The sequence below is a fragment of the Ciconia boyciana genome, chromosome 8 (assembly GCF_034638445.1).
Source record: "Ciconia boyciana chromosome 8, ASM3463844v1, whole genome shotgun sequence".
In the NCBI taxonomy this organism is placed as follows: domain Eukaryota; kingdom Metazoa; phylum Chordata; class Aves; order Ciconiiformes; family Ciconiidae; genus Ciconia; species Ciconia boyciana.
The window spans coordinates 51,721,096-51,737,549 of NC_132941.1; the positions used below are offsets into that span (position 1 = coordinate 51,721,096).

General features: G+C 40.0%; 1 protein-coding gene across 8 annotated transcripts in view; it reads right to left on the reverse strand.

The window, feature by feature from the left end:
• Positions 1-16,454, reverse strand: part of BTRC (beta-transducin repeat containing E3 ubiquitin protein ligase) — a 124,552-nt gene that overhangs the window by 84,228 nt on the left and 23,870 nt on the right. For 6 of the 8 annotated variants that reach the window (XM_072869245.1, XM_072869241.1, XM_072869244.1 and 3 more), the window contains one exon: positions 11,921-12,028. The exons of the other annotated variants lie outside the window; for them this stretch is intronic. In XM_072869245.1, the coding sequence (XP_072725346.1) occupies positions 11,921-12,028 (108 nt within the window). The remainder of the gene's footprint in view (positions 1-11,920; positions 12,029-16,454) is intronic. 8 annotated transcript variants of the gene reach the window in all.

A 16,454-nucleotide genomic window follows, 5' to 3' on the forward strand; every position in this document is an offset into this window, starting at 1 on the left:
AAAATTGGCTAGTTTTGCTGTAGATTTCAAGTCCTTCTTGAAGCATTATTTTCTAACTTTTTATAACTACTTCCCTCAAAGGACCAATGCTGTCTCACTGGTCTCACTATAAAACCCCTTCCCCTCCCATCCCTGGACATCACCTACACTTACTATTTGATTTTTTTTTTTTTTTTTAAAACCTCTCATTCTGAGCTTTCCTGTCAAGCAGACAAAAAGACCTCCACTTCTCATCGCAGTCCTTCCTTAGAGCCTGTGGCTTTCTCGCTCCCAAACATCTAATTCAACCACACTGTCCTCATCTCGCTGTACTGTTTTATGCTTTTCTTGGTTTTTTTTTTTTCCTTCCTATTTTTCATTGCAGGAAAGGGGAAAAGGAGATACAAAACAAAGGTATAAAGCAGAAGTTAAGCTGTCTGCCCAAAGTCAAAATGACAGCATGGGGGAACAAACCCTAAATTCTGTGTCCCACACCGTGTCAGTTTTTTAGGCACAGTGCCTCCCCAAAATAGTGAATGAAAGCAGCTCACTTGTTTAAAGAAATGTCTACCCAGTGATCTCACTGCAGTGCTAGACTGACGTGAATTCACAGCATATTGTCTACACCATGGTATGTTGAGGCACCCAGATCTTTATGTCTCAGACAATGTGAGCCAGGTGACCCTGCAGCCAAAGGAACTTGGTTTTCAATCTAGAACAGGTTCAAAGTACCTACAAAGTCACCATGGAGCAGTTCAAGAGACATAGCTCCACCTCCTTGACATGCCTCACAGTAGTAATTTGTCCATACTGGCAGGCCTCGGTGCTTTTTCCAGCTTCCAAAGCTACATTCATTACAGGAAGCATCATCCACCACTGGACCATAGGGCAAATTTAGTTAACTTCCCATACATGGTGCGTTTACTTCCATACAGTGCTGTTGAAAAACCTCACTGCTGATATAAAAAAAAGGTGCAAGTCTAAGCATGTCCCAACCTTCCATCACATCAAGCAAAAAAATTTTATAATCTTCTAATAAAAGAACAGAAAATTACAGATTAGCCACCACACATTATAACATTTGGCTAGCAAGCATTGCAGCCTTTTAGCAGCTGCCGCCCAAGAAACAAACCTCTGGGTCCTCCTGATTTGGCTAGACCAAATTTGAATGTGGTAACACAACAGCCCCTCCTGTAACATTTCAATTTAAAAGCTCAGTATTAGGTTCTGCTATTACAAAACAATTCCAACTCTGAAATGCCATTCTCTTGAACTAGAGCAAGGACTTACAAAATGTTATTGCAAATCTCACTCTGCTGGGTAAGGAGGAAGAGTTGGACCTGCTATGGAGACCATCAAATGGGGTGGGTAGTCAAGCAATCAAAGAAGGAAAGATAAAGGTGCACATAGTATCTCGCCTTCAGATACCTTGGGGCTAGCAAACATTTTGTTCCTATAGGAAATTATACAGCTCTAGATCACTGCCTATTGAGATCCACTATTCACAGCTTTTTGCTACAACATGAATGGCTTATTAAACCTACAACATATCTGTTTTAGTTAACTTCTTGGTGGAGAGAGGCCAGGAAAACAAAATGTACTTAAATGCTGATTTTTTTTTTTCCAGGCTGAATGCCTTTCATCCAATAAGACATTCAAAGCAGTGACCCAGCAAATGGATTGAAAAAGCAATCTTCCGTCTCAGTGCCACATTATCATTCCTATTCAGTATTCTCAGTGAGATATCTCAATCAGCTGGATGTGTGTGTAAGTGACAGCGCAGCCCATTGCTGGGTTAATTAAACATTTGACTTTAACACCCTCCCCGTCATTAAGCAAATAAAAACAGATAATTCAAACTGCACTTCATCCACGGGGTACACAACATACATGTCAAAATTAAGAGAGTCCAAGGCCCTCAGGGAGTTCTACTCGGGGAGGTAATCAGTTTAAATCTTATCTGGTTTATCAATTATTCTATTGATTAAAGCAGGGTGATTATACAAAACTCCTTCTTGCCACATGGGATACATGTCAGCAGAGCAGGACAACACAGGGAGGCTCAAAAACAATTTAAAGAAAATACAGACAGATGAATAACAGTCTATTAGTACATGCCAGCAATCCATAGATGGAAAGCCTGATTCTTCTTTTTAAGCAAGTGAATTAAAGTCCTTCCAAATTAGAGTGCCAATGTTGTTACCTCATCTGCTTTAAAATCAGATCTATATGTTGAAAGGGCAACATTTCTTCATTTTAAGCAGATAATTTCTTGCCCAGTACTTGAAACATGTTTTACTGATACTGGTCTTGGAACATAACAAAGACATCAAACACAAGAAATCCCAGACTTTTTTAAAAGGCATTATACTTATCTATCAATGACTCTCAAAAAGTGGATGGAAAGGGCATTCTCAGTACTTGAACTCTCCCACATACATACATGACGTAGCAATAAGTAAAATAATGTATTTTAATGATTAAAGTGCGACAGCTCATCTCAGACATAAAAAGATTGTGCTTTGGAGTTCTGGAGATTTTTTTGTTTTGCAGCCCTCCAAAATGAGACATTAGCAGCTGTGGGAGCTGCCACAGCCACATTCTCCCGATTTTCACAAGCCCTCACACAAAATCTCACCACAGCAGTCCTGACTGCAACTTCCCTCTTGCATACAGCCATAGTACACAAAGCAATTCCAGTTACTTCTCATTTTTTGTTTCCAGGTGAAGAAAGGTTCAAAGGACCTCTGTCTCTTCCAAGGTCTGTTCGTGTCCTGAGTTTAGCACAGTCCCACCTCCACCATCTTCCCAGTAAAAGTTTTGCTGTTGTATCTTAAACTGGATCCTAAACTGGCCTGTACAAGACCTTGCCTTACACATACAAACCAGGGACCTTTTAAAAATTAAACACTGCAGTCTAGGAAAAAACAGCAATTGAAATTTATTTCTTAAAGTTCCCTCAAAGCAAACAATTAGCCGCAGAAGAAAGATCAGCCTTAAACCAGGGACCTTTTTCTCCATAACATCTCCTACAATCTGTTTCGTAGTGGTCAGACCAGCAAACTATTTATTAGTCATCTCATCACATCTCCATTTTTAGCCAGGACAGAGGGTATGAACCACAGCGGTCAAAACACCAACAAGCCAGACAGCCCCAGTGCCCCACGGGCCAATGTTGTTGGGAGTTGCAATCACAGAAATTTTAAGAAATAAGGACAGCTAAAAAGAAGGCCCGAGGTATGTTCTTGCCCTTCACCTTCAGAATGGGATTATATGCCACTCCATATTGGTACAGCATGTGCATCCAACCAGACTTCAGCCTCTTCTTCATAGATCTCTTTTCTTCTTTGGAAGCAAACTAGAAGCCTGCATTAGCATGCTGTATTTTACTCTCACCACTAGCAATACTGAGGGTGCTATTTGTAATTGTATTCTTTTAAGAGGTTTGTTCTCTGCAGCTGTTTTCTGCTTGCAGTGTATTTTGTGTAATCAGCACATCATCATAAATACATTGGCTGTTCCCCCGAGGGAAGCTGTCACTGTTTAATTTACAGAACAACCTGGCCAATGTGAATTCTAACACTACAGCACTATGGCAAGAAGTTACCACACTCGGAAAAACAGGTTTCTATGAATTTTTATATCAAGAGCTGGTCCCAGGACAATATAGGTTCTAGAAATAGATTGTTTTAAAAAGCACTTTATACACTGGATGGAATGGATTCTTTCCCACTTACAGCTTCTTAAGGCAGAACCAAACTCACTCCCACATTATTTTAAAGGTGACAACCCCAATCCCCCCAACACAACCATCTTCACTTCTGACTTCTACCAAAAGAAGGCACTGTATGTAGGTGTCTTATGCTACGCACCAATTTTTTCATATTTTTTTTAAATGAAGAACAACTCAAAACATCAACGTGTTAGTTGTTTTCATTTCAACAAGGGAACGTACTCTGTTGCAAGGTCAAATGTTATTACCTACATCAAAAGGTTGCTGCACAGTTTATTACTCTGAAGATGCAACAGAAGAGCAAGGCATATTCCTGAAAGAGTAAAAACGTATGCAGCTTTATTGGCTGAATGAAGAGTTGCTTCCTTTGTTTGCTGGATATATGGTTGTATTTTGAGAGAATAAATCACAAGGATTTTTGCAGAAGGGAGGTAAAAGGCGGATGGTTGATCTTACTATACACAGACACAATTTAGAAAATTACATAATGGTACCAAATTATATTGGCAATCATTTAAGAACTAAACATGAACGCCAAATAAACATTTGGGCATGACCAATTAGTTACTTGGATATTTCATTAGCAATGCTACTAGAAGCAGTCTACCTGACTACTCGGAAAGGGAGCCAAGAAGGCTGAAAACCTGATTTAATTTTTTTTACTTTTATATATATATATATGTGTATATATGTATACAAAAAATAAAAATGCTAGAGAAACAACTACTAATGTAAATAAAATCAAAACCAATTTAATGGATAAATTTGTTTGGGAATTCTCTAAACCCAAAACAGAACTATTTCATACACTTAAAAAAAATCTGCTTCCCATTTTGGGGGGCAGCAGGTTGTTAAACAAATTTCAATGAAACCAAAAATTCCCAAGTTCTGTGTATAGCAGCACTTTGCTAATTCTCGGTGCTAATTAGAAGCCCTGTTTAACATCACCAGACATGGGGCAAGTATACAAACATAATAAAAAAGAATCATGCACATCAGAGTACTGTTTATGTATTTTGACAAGCATAGTTTAATTTTACTTAGTTTGCAGAGCATTCTAGTAAATTATTTTCGTCTATCTGAAAAGTAACAAGATCTAAGGAATAACCAGTGAAGCAAAATAAATACCATCTTATCTCTGATATGGTTTATGAGAATGATCTACCAAACACACAGAAAGCTGAGTGGAAATAGCTGAAATTTTATGGAAAACTGAGTCATCTGGTTGTCTGTAGAAGAAAGAATACAGGAAAGAGAATATCTGACTATTTTTATCCACTGTGTAAGTAGTAGCCAACAGAAAGCAGAAGAAATAATAAAATAAGAAGAACCTCACCCGACACAGTGCAGCAAAGTAAGTATCTCTTCAAGCTATGAATTTTAAGATTTAGCAACTGCATTTCTGTGCTAAGTGTTTGGGTTTGTCCCCCTGAAATTTGCACGTGGTCACACAAATACCTGATTTCAAAGTAGGAATATTTCATTTTGTTCTTCCTATACATGCGTGCATTTAAAGTTACTCAGAACTACCTCTGCATTTTATATTTCCCAAGAATCACCAAATTCTGACTAACATTGGCTTAAATGCTGGATGATAAAGTACTTCATGACTTCCCTAATTTTGTGGTAAAATTCCATATTTTAATTTTTAAATTAAAATTATCATTTAATGTGGGATTAGCTCTTTACCACTTCTCCAGAAGTAGGTAAAACTGATCTTGTGCAACTGGCTCCCTCTGAAGCACTGCCCATCAAATTCTGATAACCGAGCCAAGCGATTTGCAGCAGACTACGCTGGTGCTAAACACACAGAAACATTTATAATTGCTGTGAGGGGACTGCAGCGGGGTACGCTTAACGCCTTCTTCATATAAAGCAAGGAAGAGCAAGATTAGACAACGGTTAGAATATTCGGAAGAGCACGGAAAAGTCACTCAAACGTCATTTAAAAAAAAAAAAAAAACACCACAAAAAAACCCAAACCACCGCCTTAAGTAACGGGGAGAAGCAGTTTTGTTAGAGATCTCGAAACGCCCTGGGCCCGGCTCGGAGGAGCCCAGCCGGGCTGCGGGCCGGCCTGCCCGGCCGCCCTGCAGTACCCACCGGGGCCGTGAGGGAGCAGCACAGTACGCGGGACGGCCGAGGCCCCGCTCCCGCGGCCCCGCACGCATGCGCGGCGGCGGCTGCGCGCACACGCACAGCCTGATTCTAATTCAATTAGTGCAGCCTGCAACTCCAGAAAAGAGTAATTCAATTAGTGCATTGTGGAGCTCTACAATACCTCCAAGCAGATGTTCACAATCCTGAGGAACTGGAGCTAGCTTTAAAAATACCTGTATGCCTTCAATGTGGCGCTGCATATGCCATTTGTCACTACGGTTTTACACACCTTTCTGACTTCTAACAAGGGAGGAGAGAAAACTCTGACGAGTTTTGTTGCATTTTTTAAACTGATCGGCCAAACTAGTGCCGGTGTGCCAAAGACCTTGCCCTCTCCATACCAGGAAAAGCGCATTACACAGTAACAAGATCATTAACACAGAGGCTGAAGGAAGGGAGGCTTTTTAGCTGCAACGCACTTTAAATTAATCATCATGCCGGGCATACTGGGGTGGCATCTCTCAGTGACAGATACTGTCACACTGCTTGATACTCAGACTGAAGAACCAATAAAACCACATGCAACTTTTGACAATCAATACAGGTGCAGAACAAATGCTGATTTCTAATTACTAAATTCTAATGTACTACCAAAAAACCCCAAACCACCTCCACTGATCCACAGAAAAGGATTTCTTTGCCATGTGAAAGGAGGGAAGCATCTCTTGTCATTGCTGCTACCTGAAAGCCGAGATCTTGCAGCACAACCTGGGGGCTGTCAGTTTGGTGGGCTTCCCAGCATCACCAAGTAACAGCACAGGTTATGCCACCAGCCAGACAAGGCCATTAGATTTAAAGGGGGATAAACCCTAAATATGTTTAACAAAGCTGTTCTCTAGTCACTGGGCATTTACTTTAAAAAAAAAAAAAAATCCCTGATTAGAATAACCCTCTTGGTCCTCCTACAGCGAAGCTCCCAAAAGTCTGAACTGGAGATGAGGGCTGGAGTCAAGTGCAAAAATTATGCAATTAATTTGGCTTCATTTCTGCTCGTTCTCATATCCCCTCTCATGACTTTATAATTGCTCCTGCCAAGTGGTAAGACAAGGAGAAACAGGAGAAACTGCTCCCGAACACCTCCAACAAGAAACTTTGCTTAAAAAAAACAGGTGTCACACTGTGGCAGTTCAATATTTCATAGCCAATACAAGGAATGTGCAACAACACTGCAACTTTAAATCTTTGCCTCCCGTGTCAGTCTCTCTCCTCTCATTGTAATGCCAAAGGGAACAGCAATCAGAGTGGAGATGTTCAACGTGATAGAGGTCAGGACACTGGTGGATCAACGTACCAGAAACACGACCTTGTTTATTTTTTTCCCCAGTATTATTGTTTACAGGGTGCTTTGCTCATGTACCTTGTGGTTCTTAGCTAAAAGATGAAATTACAGCCCAGGATGAAGCGCTCAGGCACACATCCAATTTGTGTTTCCATCTCAGAAAACAAAAAGCTTCTGAGGCCCTCGGGCTGCCATTCAAACTTGGAGAGGCTGACATTTTTAACAGCATGAACCAGAGACTGGCAGAGGGAATGATCTAATGCATTTCTGACTTGTCAATCAAAGATCTCACCTCTGCTGTCTTGTAAACAGTTGGGGGCCACCTAACTACATTCATAACCAGGGGAGAGCCTGCCGCCAGCCGGGGGGTGCTGGAGCCACATGCTCTGGCTATTAGTCACCAAAATTATGATTCCGCTTTAGAGGCACACCGTCAACAGCCCGCGGGCAGATTTCACACGGCCGCTGGGAGAGGGCGAGGGGGGAATACAAAGCAGGCTTGGTCGAGGGCAGCCACGTCTCCGCACCGATGGAGTCTACTGACTGGACACCCCATCTCTCCCCCAATTAGAGACAGAACTATGCACACCAGCAGACGTTTGCTCCAAACCCGAACAATTTCCTTCAAATGCTTTTCTCACAAATGCATTTCTGAGCATGCACAGCTTGCCCACCCCGAGACTTTAGCTTTAGCCTCCTGTATAGCCATAAATAATGTACTACTACTCACATTTACACTGTATTTCTCAGCAATAAAATGTCAACTTTTAAGGCAAAAATGCATTAATAGGCTGAAGGAAATTCACAGACAACTGTTTCGAACAATTTACTGACAATGCTTCTTCAACAAATATTCCACTTCTTAACACAAAAATATAAGCATTAGGAAAAAAAATAGATGTAAAAATCGTTTGAGAAATGAGTTTGTCTCTTCCTCATGGGTGCAACAGGCTTCCATCCCTACAAACCATTTACATCTTTCATACTCTCACCTTTGTCCAAGTGATCTTATTCCAAAGAAAGGAGCAGTGTACATCATGTCCATGCTGCACAACCTCAAGTGCACTCCTGCTTACTTCAATTTGCCTAGCAGAGTACACACGTTTTCTTCAACCAGGACAGAGCTTTCTGTCAAGACCAAGGAAGACACATCTTGCTTCTGCAAAACCAAGCAGAAGGTAGTCCCCTTCATCTGCAAAACCTGATGTGCAGCTCCTTATGATCCAGACCTTCACTTCAGGTAAAGCAAAATGTGAATTTCTGGTATTCCAGAGAGACACTTCTATATTCAACAAGATGCTGCTACCTCCGCCACAAAAGTTAATCCTCCTCTTTGACTACTAGAGCCTGTTACAGAAATACAGTTTCAGATCTGGCAAAATAAAGCTGGCAGGACAACTCTTCACTTTTTCGCTGGTGCCTAGGCTCCAGACGAAGTAAGAGCATGACTCTTGTCCCAAAAAGTTTACAATCTAAACTGGAGCTGTTATTTGTGAGGGGTGTCAGTTAGGTAAAAAGGAAGAGCTGGACTGTCCTCTGTGATTACCCCGATACATAACCTTTCGCAAGACTTTTAAATTGCTCTTGAAGTATCCTCATTTATACAATAGCTTACAGAAATAAAGTCAAGGAAATGTTATGGTCTTCTGCAAACCTGGAAGGATTAATACAATAATTTCCTTGGCATACTTGATGGGTGTAATTGTAAATCAGATTTTTCAGAGAACTGCGACTATTAAAAGCAACATAAACTGAGCCTTGTGAGCATGCATGGAAAATAGTTTAAAAGAGAAAGTAATCATCTTCAAATGAAAAATATCATGAAAACAGATGCCTGTTGGCACATCTGGAAACTTCCAAAGTATGGATTTCTAGGAAAAAGAATACACTCTGCATAAGTTTGGGGGGTTTTTTTATTATTAAGAGAATCTACATGCAACCTGGTTTTCAGTCGCTTTGCAGAATAACAGTACAGTAAAATTTGGCATTCAAGACACTGAAAATGGAAGGGCTGGGCTTTTTCCTCTTGTTAAAATATCCTCTTTGACTCCTTCTCACAGCACCTTATAGGAGTTCATGTTCCAATTTACTGCCATCTTCCACCATGATCTCTATGAAATGGAGTTACACAACAGACTATCAGTTGCAAAGCCCTTTGAGATAAAAGATGTTAAAAAGAACTGTTTCTAACTCCTTGTTCCCCCATTCCTGGGTTTAGCCTTAAAACCTTTCCCACTGTGGGAGGATTGCCAAACAGAGATGAGGAACCAGAAGATCCTGTTTTCACACAAGTATCTCCAATAATAAAAACATACAAAGAAGAAAAATGAAGTTATCTGACATATTAACGGAATCATCTCTAAATTGACTATCTGCCAACGTTTCCCATGAGGAGTCAGCAGGGCTTTAACTGAGCTGTTCAAAGAGAGCCTCCTTCCACATTTCTGTCTGAGCATCTGAAGGTAACCATGTAAATAACTAGACAAATTCAGCAGTGACTAAGTAGCCTTCCAGATGGCGTCTTCTCTTTTGCCACAAGCAAAGAACATTGATATGCTTCTCCAGTTACTTCAAGCTTGCTACGGAAAAAAGAAAATAACTTAATATGAGAAAATTCGCTGGGCTACAAGAAAGTCTTTAATGCTTTCCTGAAGATTCGATACCAAAAAAAGCATTAAAGAATGATGAAATATTACAACATCACAGCTTCAAGCAGGCTCCAAACCACTCCCATATAGACTTCTGCACTGGAAAATGTAGAAGCCATGCCTCATAGAGGGGAGTTTTCTTCAAACCATGCAAGTTAATGGGGATCAAAGCCCACTGGAAAAAAGAATGGACTGAAATATGGATGACTCATTGCTGCAGAAGCTGTTGCTGGCAATTCAGTTTCTCTCTCGACTGGCACTAAATGTGTTCCTCAACACAGAAGTCGGAGTGCTGTGAAGAGTACCAGTATACCATTTTAGATGGCAAGTGGGGCAGACTTTCTCAATTCCCATAGTCACTAAATACACATGGAAATCTCTCTCAAAATCTGCAGGAATGCAAATTTCAAAGTCCTACTACTCTCCCAAGAAGGCAGTACAAGGTGAATGGCTGTGCAGCTGACTCATTTGACCCCAAATATCAATGTGCTGCATTAGCAGAAAAGTTATTGTTTGTATCTATCATTAGCAAGAACATCTTGAGCTAAGAGAGAGTAATTTCCCTTTTCCTTTGCAATATATGCTTATTCTGAGTAATCAAAAATAATTCAAGTAGAAAGAAAGGACTCCCAATTTGAGTTTATAAATTGCTTTCCATATATTGCTAAGGCTCTCTAAAACCTGAGCTTAAAGAGATCTGATATCTATTCAGCAGCAGAAAGCCCAAAAATAAGGCCCATCCGATGTAGTCAAATTGTGCAAATCAGGATTAGAAGTAGGAGTCTAAATTCTGCCTGTCGTCTCCAGAGTCCTCTTAGACTAATAAAAAGTCGTCTTCCCCCTCCCCCATGGAAAGCTCCTCTAAAAGCTTGCTTCAGCAAAGGAGGCCTGGCAGGACACCTTCCAGAGTCCATGAGTGCTACTGCTGGGTCAGCAAAAAGAGTTGCAGCAAAATGATGCAAGACACTTAAGCTCCCCCTGAGACTGCAAGGATTATTTCCACAGTACTCTCCTGGCCCTGGGAGCATGAAGCCAAATTCAAAATAATCTTTGCATGCTATCCTTTAGAGGCAGGTAATGAACTTTCACCAATATGACTGAAAATTTCAGAAAGATTCTAGCTTATTCATTATGTCTGTTTTTGCAAGATGCTGGTGAATAAAACTCTCTGCCACGGGTTAGGTCAGCAGCAGTGTAATCCAGCAGCATAAACCTTGAAGTAAACATTCATGATACCATAAGCTCCAATGAACATGCAGGAGATGCTCCTAAGGTCCCTCAGTCACTGTAGTTCACACAGAACATCTCAGAGAGAGTATCCAACATGAACATAACATCTCTGCAGCCCAGTCTCTGCTGCTCTCCTGGTTATACCCCCATGTCATCGTAAAATGCTTGCAATGATCTTGAGAGCCTTGTCTAGGTTTCTAGATGCTCACCCAATAGCTGCCTCACTCTCTACCCACAGGAGAGTGGCTGCATTTTGTAAGATTCACTGGTCACTCAAAGCATCTGAACAAACCTGTTTGGCAGAAAGCTGTCTCATGACAGAGAAAAGCTTGAATCTAACAAATTCAGAGATCAAATCAAAAACAGGTTTCCTTTATTTGCCTTTTGATTGACAGCTTACTTGTACAATAATTTTCTGTAGTCAAAATGTCCAGACTACTGCTAACAAACCTGAAATAAACAAATGCTGGCATTAATTATCACTATGGCAATGAACTCACCCCCTCAGTCCTCTGAGTGGCATACAGAAAATTTAGATAGGAGGGGAATCACTGCATGAATAGCCAGATTGGAGACTGTGATGGATACTGTTTGCCAAATATAATTAAGTGGTATATTTTTGACATGATTGAAAGCCAATGGAAAAGATGATGGTATCAAGCCAATTTAGACAAAATAATTGTATTATATCAAGGTAATGGAAATGCCCCAGTACTGAGCTGCCCTGAATCTACACAAGATGGGTTTAAATACCAGAGGAGATCTGAATGACATAGGAGAGGTATACAGTATGAGGCAGAATAAATGGAGGTAAAGCAAGCAAGGAAGTAAAGGAGATGCACACGTACACAGATGGAAAGAAAAGGAGGAGTGAGGAGAGACAGAAAGTACCTGGAAAGCTGGGAGTGCGCCAGTCCCTGGGTTATACAGGCATCGCAGCGAGGGCATGCTGTCCGCCAGGCTGGAGCAGCCCAGCCACAGAGATCTGGGCATAGAGCACTGCAGAGAAAGGACAACTATGAGATGGGACTGTATGAGACAGGATGGCACAGATTACAGGAACTTTCAAGGCTTAGCCAAATGGCATCAACACAACTGCACCTGGCCTTAAAGACTGAGACACCTTTAAGAGAACACAAATTGCTGATGAGTCTTTTCCTTGGGAGAAGCTTTACAGATGTCATAGTAGCAAGAAAAAGGAACTACGGATCAAGAAAGTAAATTTTTCATCAATTTTCTACACCAATGTGTGAGTTTCTCCAGTAACAAAAAGTTTCTTTCCAATTACTCAGACCTCTTCTCCATGCACAGCCACGCTCCAGGCACAACACAAAGCAAGCAATTTTGCAAGGAAAGCAGAAAAGGAAATGACAACTTTAAGTGTAATACTGGCAGGGAAAGAAAAGGTTTTCTATGTTTGTTTTTTGTCTGTAAAGGGGATAAAAGGAAAAACCTGCAGTCCAAGGTGAATAGGAACTTGGTGACACTTTATAAGAGTTTCATGCTTCTGCTTGCCTTGTTATTTGTTAAATAAAATACAATTATTATAATAAATTGATTCTGTTCCTCCAAACACAAATACAAAAAAGGAGCCAAAGCAGCCAATCAAGGAAAATACTAGCCATTTTGTTAGTTAAAGCCATTACCCCCTGAAATATAGAGACTTGCTTGTTCATTTTATACCACGACTATTAAATTTAGGGATGCGTTATGATAGCAATTGCTTTTACCAGCCACAGAGTTTTTGATGCCATAAGCACTGCTGCATTTGTCTAATTACTGGCAAGGCAGGAAAAAACAAGTGTATTTTAAATTGGCAGATAGCTGTGAAAACTGTAAGATGCAACAGATTAGATGCTAGAGATTTCAAACCCTCACACTCTTTTTTGCAATCCTCCCCCCCCCCCTTTTTTTTTTTTTCAAAGGGGGGATGGGAGGAAATCTGAGTGGACAGGGCAGCTGGAATGGGTATGAAATGACAGCTGCCTTCTGAGCCACCGTTTCTTCCTGCTCTTAAGAGGGCTAGAAACCTTGCACAATCTTGCACTAAATTAGTATGTAGGAGCAACATAACCCATCCTTGAATGAGCAGAAAGGTGATCACCAACATCGATAATCTGGTACTGTGCAGACAGCCACAGAGAGATTAACCCTGTCTATCACCACGTTCTTTGCTGTACTTTGTTGCAATTTACACTGCTGTTCCAGAAATAGTATTAAAAGACTGCTGGGGAACATAACCTATACAAATGTGCTTATTGGAAGTTTATGATACCTTAAAATAAATGCCTCACCTCATTTTCATTTTTAAAAAACTCTTCACTTTACAAAGATACTGAAACTCAAGAACTTGAGTACTTCATAATATTACACGTCACATGAATTTGTAGATAATGCCCGCCCTGAAGACAAAAAAATTACACCCATAGCATTATAACAAGCAACAAAAATCTGAGCCATCCTAACCTCCCAGAAAGCAAACACTCCCACAAACAAAAACCTTCCAAATGCCAGCAATCTTTTCTTTGTAATGTAATATGTATCACTTCAGCTATTAAAAGCTGTTGCGACAATCAGCCTAAAAAAATATATATATATCTGAAGTGGACATGTGTGGTTAAGCATTTCACCGATTTAATAATACATTTACTTAAATCAAAGTTGCTTATCACTCTCCAAGAACATCAGAGTAACAAGGGAGATTAACTACAACATGGTACCTCTGATGATGCAAGAGCAAATTCACTAGTTAAGCATCAGCTGCTTACCATTACCCATCCTAGGATTCATAACATAATACAAAATAAATATGGGGTGATTATTTTTTTTTAATACAGACTTATCAAAGTCTCGCCTCAACCATTTATTCCCTCTTCTCAGGCTTTCCCATCCCTTGTGTTGGCTCAAGTTTTCGTGCAGTGATAATGAACTCAAAGAACTGACTGCCATTAAAATTCGATAGACAAGATAAAAGAGGTTACTTTAAATATTTGTACTGACCAAAGCATGGAAAGACAAAGGCAGGAAAAAATGAGGACCACTCTGTCAGTGGCAAGGCAACCTTATGTTGCCCCAAAGTTTATGTGAGATTATGGCTCAAGTCAGAGTCACTACAAGCTGCAGGTATGGCACTCCATTGTGCCAGGACACTTACAAGGTAATGAAATGTCTTCCTCTAAAATTGCCACAATAACAAAGGAAAATATTGGAGGTCTATTCTGCAGAACTCCCTGCACCTACAGAGGATATCGTTCCTCACCCATGTGCTCTCACTGCTTAGTATTACTCCAGAATTAGGAAGTATACAGTAAAAAAAAAAACAACACCACCTTAGATGACTTCTGAATCTGCTCCAGTATATAAAAAAAAAATCATATTACTGGCACAGTTCTGTTACCTATCTTTAAAAAATAAGTGTGAAGTTGTACACAGTGTGGGAGAAAATGTCATTCCTGTACTTGCCTTTTACCTATTGAAGGAAGCAGAGACGCTAAATTACTGTTGGTTACTGAAAGAGGCTTATTCACAAGCATGAACAAAAGGCCCCAGGTGCTTCAATAGAAACAGCTTGTGTGTAAATCAGATGAGTGACCCAACAGAACAACTTCATTTACAGCCTGATCTCTGAAAAATCTCAACAGCTTCTATCCCCATCCACTGAGCAAGCCACGTGTCAAACACTCACTTTTGTACTGTCAGCTCCACAAACAAGGGACTGGCCTCAACATCCACTACTTGAAAGCTGACTGACAAAATCCTCTCCTGAACTCAAGTCAATCTACATTGATTCTTCAAAACAAAGATACAGAGGCACAGCATTTGGACTACAGCCAAATGGGAATGCTGATATTGCTTGCTAAGTACTGGGCCAGGATGCAGCAGTCTCTCTACCTTCCTGACTCCCGATTGTATTAATACTTCGGATGTCTGCACAACTTTCGGACCCAGAAACGCAAAGATTTTCATTTATAAAAGCAAAACGTCTTTAATACACATTGAGTGGCATAATTAGGAAATTATGGGGATAGGGAATTATTTGACAAAAACCCACAATTTCTTTTTCCAACTGATTTTTAAGTCCCATTCCCTGAACTCTGAAATATATTTTCCCACTAAAGAAATACAGGGAATACAGTTTCAAACAAGACCAGCATCCTCCTCCTGACAGAGGCTGGTACCAGCTGCTCCACTGGTGATTAAAATGGGCTTGCCTTATTTTGAATTAAAATAGGCTAGAATCATTCACAGTCACTGGCTGAGCTGAGTGGGCTGTAACCATGAGCTGAAGGGAAGCTGTATTTTAACCTATTCAATTATTCTTGTAACTATATTGCAAGAACATTTTTTACTACATCAGATGTTCTGCCTCTATTAGCCTACCCTCTCTTCCAACTATTTGATGTCCTAAAGACAAATCTCAATACACGCTCAATGGCTAAATTTTTGCCAGTGCTAAAAATTGGTTATTTACTTTATTTGCTATTGTATTACAAGATTATACATTACCATTTCAGACTTTTTTTTTTTTTAATCAAATTTGTTCTCTTCTAGTTCTTCAGCAAATACAATATACTAGGGGTAACTAACACAGTTTTAGTAAATTGTGTTACAGGTCAGAAATATATCACCTTGTCCTGTAAAACTAAGTGGCTCTATATGGGGAAAAAAAAACTTCTTGGACTACAACTTAGAACTATAGTGCACAGGTGTGAAAATACAAACTCACTGTACTGAACTCACTGGAAAACACGAACAACAACAACAAAAACCCCATACTTTAAGGATATTTTCTTTATAAACACTTTGGAGAAATTAATTAGTAATACAGAAATAGTGTCTTTAATTGTGGTGCATTTTAACATAATAAAGTGTAATAAACTATTATCCCTGTCTGAACCCTGCGCTCAACCTTATGATAACCTGCGTGCCTAAAAGCTGCATGCCTTTGATTTACAGGCAACCTAACATATTTTTGCACATCTTCACAAGTTAGTGGCAAAGCCAAAAAGGAAACCCATTTTTTTTTCCAAGGGCTGGTTTTTGGTCAACTGTACATAATACTAATTTCAGCTGCGAACCACATCTATTTCAACCCTTTCCTAGTTCAGAATTATTTCCCTTCTAGTACAGTGTTCAGTGCTTTAAGCAGTTGAACTCTAAAGATAAACCAATAACAATTTCTACTTCTCTTGGGAGACAGGAATTAAGCTCCTGCTCACCCAATATTTTCATTAAGGAGCATAAATAGAATATGACACGTTGACAAGAGCTGAGGAGTTTAAAAACTGAGAGAAATGGGGCTTTTTCTGGTTGGTCCAGCTGATCATAAGACAGGGAACTGGATAAGGTTGCACAAAGAAAAACAGAAGCACAAGTTGTAACTATTACAAAAACCAGGACAAGAGGGGAAAAGAAGTGCTAGAAA